The sequence below is a fragment of the Bison bison genome, unplaced genomic scaffold (assembly GCF_000754665.1).
Source record: "Bison bison bison isolate TAMUID 2011002044 unplaced genomic scaffold, Bison_UMD1.0 scf7180017854171, whole genome shotgun sequence".
NCBI lineage: Eukaryota > Metazoa > Chordata > Mammalia > Artiodactyla > Bovidae > Bison > Bison bison.
Genome location: NW_011484744.1, coordinates 8,717 through 12,290, shown reverse-complemented (window position 1 = coordinate 12,290; position 3,574 = coordinate 8,717). Strand labels below are relative to the sequence as shown.

Here is a 3,574-nt window from a genome sequence, read left to right as displayed (position 1 = left end):
AGGAGTGTGTCTCGCAGGTCGGGTGGGGGCTGGCCCTAGCGCCCCTCTGGGCTTTCCGTTCTACTTTGGGGCTCCAACCCGCTGCCCCTGCCTCACGTTTATGTTTGCCGTGCCTCCTCCCTCCCCGCCTTGAGTCTCCCCAAGGGTGACACGCCCCTTCATTTGCCCCCGAATTTCCCCCTGGGGACACCGCTAGGCGGGGTGGCAGAATCTCCGAGCCTAACTGGCCAGACGATCCTGCGGAGCCCAGGAGACTACAACTCCCAGAGGTCTATCGGCAGAGGCTCGCTTGTCAGGCCGGGACTCTTAGTGACAACTCGGCTGACTAATGGCTTCAGAACCTACACCCGTTCTCACACTCAGAGACCAATCAGGGGGTGGTTGGAGGGATGTTTCCTATTTTGAGGCATCCACTCAGGGGAAAAAATGGAATTGAAAGGGAAAATGTTTCAGCCCAGCTCTCCGTCTAAAAAAGGAGAGAATGCTTTCCTTTCTTTTACAAAAAAGCCCATGATCTAGTTTTCCTAATCCCGCTTCTGATATTCTGTATGTTCTATTGTTTGTGGACGGTATTTTCTGGTTTCAGATCGTCGATGTTATTGTTGGGAAAGACGAAAAAGGCAGAAAGATCCCAGAATATCTGATCCATTTTAATGGTTGGAACAGAAGGTGAGTGTACTTGTTAAACCTGACTGAAAATTGATCATCTGTGCACAGGAACATTGCAAACTTCTTTGTTAAGTTTTAGAAACACTCCTTGGAAAGTTTCATTTCCTGTTTTTGCTTTTTTGTCAAACCTTGCCTACTCTGATTACTTCTGAGTCGACTATATTTGGATTCTCTATGGTTGCTTTTGGAGATTCTCATTGCTTCTGTGTCTGAATGAGTTGTGGTTTCTCTTTTTGTGATTTAAAATATTTAAATAGTTTTCTGAAAGGTAAGTAATTTTGAGACACTTCTGTTCCTGTGTGGTGCTTTTAACATTTGTTTCATGTCAAACTAAAATACTGAATTTTACACCCTTTTCCTCTTTTGTTTCTTTAGCTGGGATAGATGGGCAGCAGAGGATCATGTCCTTCGTGACACTGATGAAAATCGGAGATTACAGCGGAAATTGGCCAAAAAAGCTGTAGCTCGCCTGTAAGAATACCAAAAACATGAATTTTGCTCAATGTGTTTTCTTTTAAGGTTTAGAATTTTTGTCAGAGAAAAGTTTAAAAATCTGATAAACGTGGCTTATCAAGTCATGTAACATATTTGAAACGTAGTAGCAAATAGTGTTTCTATTGTATTCGAAATAATGGAGGTTACCACTTATGTTTTAAAATGTAATTATATCTTCGATACTTAAGAATTATTGTTACTGCATTTTTTTGTTGTTTTTTTTTTAACCTCAAGACCCATATCAGTCAACATTTCAGTGGTCTTTATCCATTTCAGGAGAAGCACAGGAAGAAAGAGGAAGCGCTGCAGGTTGCCTGGTGTGGACTCTGTCTTAAAAAGCCTCCCTGCTGACGAAAAAGATGAAAACGATGAAAACTGTGAGTGGCTTGACTTATTGTCTCTGGTTAAAAGGAGTTTTACCTAGTTCTTTTATACTGCAGGGTTGAGGGGAAAGATTCACTGAAACTTTAGACAAGGAAACATTGTAAGCTCATTTCATAAAACATTTGCTCATTTGTTTTTGATAATTCAAGTAGCAGTCAGAAAGTTCCTAATTAGACCTGGTGGGTCTTGCACATGACCCCTGCCTTCTCAATCAGTGTCTTATAGTAGCGCCTCAGAGCTCCATTCTCATGTTTTCTTCATGGTACCTTGCTCCACTTGTGAATGTGACAGCGAACAATAAGATCCTAGGTGACTAAACACTTGCACATCATTTACTTGTGTGGTTTTTGCACCCCTTGAGGTTGGTATTGTATTTTTTCAAAATAAATTTCTATTCTGAAAGGTCCAATATTTGTGTTTGACGTTTAAACTTTATGCTGGACAGTAGTTTATTATTACTAGCAGTAGGACACCCATGCCATCCTAAGGAATTGTAGATGTAAGGGTTAAGGAAGTGTGTAATGCAGGTTTGACTGCTGTTTTTTGTTTTACCTAGCAATAAGCAGTTCCTCTGACAGTGAAGAAAAGGATGGAGAAATAAGTGAAGAGGGTGATACTGAAGAAAAGACTGAAGTGGTATACAGTTCTTATTGTAAAAACTCTTTGGCATATATTTTGGTGGTAAAATTTTCTAGTTGTGAAATGTTTTGTAAAAATCCATCTTTTTAACCAAATGTGATAAAATTGTACTTCATATATAAGGGAAAAAAACCCTTTTTATTGTAAAAACTTCTCTGTGGCTTTTTATACCCATGAAATGTTTCCACAAACCATTTCACCTCTTTCTTTGCAATGAAATTGTGACCTTTTTATAGTGCTGATTAATTTTTAAATGGTGTGTATCAAGAGTTTAGCATCTTCTGTTTGCTGAATACAAAGTTAACGTGAATCCCACTGGTAAAGTTAAATTGGGAAGAAAAGAAATAAGCATTTGCAATGTCGTTAGCGCCCTAAAACAAGTTAACTTTTGGCCTTTAAAATACTTCTCATTAGAACATGTGACATCATTACTGGTGTAAATGTCAAGGCTTAAGTGGTTTGTTTCATTGTAGGCTGTGCTTATGTTAGTCCTCCTTTGGGTGTAGACTCTCTGTTTTAGGTAGTTAAAATGGAATTGTGATATTGCAGAAGGAAGGACCAGAGCTGCACACAAAAAAGGAAATGGAAGAAAGAACAATAACTATAGAAATCCCTGACGTTCTGAAGAAGAAGCTTGAGGATGATTGTTACTATATCAACAGGAGGAAACGGGTAAACAAGGAGAACACATAAAACATGGATTTGTAGTAGAGCCATATTTTGCAGTCACAGAAAGTTGAGAGCCTTGGCGGAATGAAACTCAGGTTCTGTGCTGAGTTGGGTTTTACACTTCTCTGGCAGTAGTGTTCTCCTGATGGAAGTGTGCTCAGACTTTTCCAGCCCTGGCTGCCTGTTAGAATCTTCTAGAGAGCTTTGCAGAGTCCTGATGCCTGGGCTTCAAGCTTAAGGTGAAAACTGATCTATGACGTTGGGGGTGGCAGCTGTGGATATCTTAGAGGTTCCCCAAATGGTTCTAATGGGTCCCTAAGCTGAGAATCATTGCTTGCATTTATTTTTAAAATTAGTTATCAATTAACTTTAAATTATCATTGTAATATACATGGGGATATGATCAGTAGAAGAAAAGTCAGAGAGTTTCAAAGCACATTTACCTAAAGAATTATCTTCATACACAATTGACTTTATTTTTGAGCTTCAAAAATGATGTACACAAGACCACTGTTTCTTGGAATATATGTTTATCCAATGGAATGTGTACATCAAATGTTTATGTTTTTGTTAACAGTTAGTGAAACTTCCATGCCAGACCAACATTATAACTATTTTGGAATCGTACGTGAAGCATTTTGCTATCAATGCAGCCTTTTCAGCCAATGAGAGGCCTCGTCACCATCATGTTATGCCACACGCCAACATGAATGTGCAT

The 3,574-nt window shown here is 39.3% G+C and overlaps 1 protein-coding gene across 1 annotated transcript in view; it reads left to right on the top strand.

Moving 5' to 3' along the window:
- Positions 1–519: 519 nt before the first annotated feature.
- LOC105000186 (male-specific lethal 3 homolog) overlaps positions 520–3,574 on the top strand; it is a gene marked incomplete at its 5' end in the record, with an annotated part of 6,669 nt that continues 3,614 nt past the window's right edge. Inside the window, 6 exons of the mRNA XM_010855899.1 lie at positions 520–669; positions 1,045–1,140; positions 1,441–1,541; positions 2,105–2,184; positions 2,737–2,859; positions 3,434–3,568. Of these exons, the coding sequence (XP_010854201.1) occupies positions 520–669; positions 1,045–1,140; positions 1,441–1,541; positions 2,105–2,184; positions 2,737–2,859; positions 3,434–3,568 (685 nt within the window). The remainder of the gene's footprint in view (positions 670–1,044; positions 1,141–1,440; positions 1,542–2,104; positions 2,185–2,736; positions 2,860–3,433; positions 3,569–3,574) is intronic.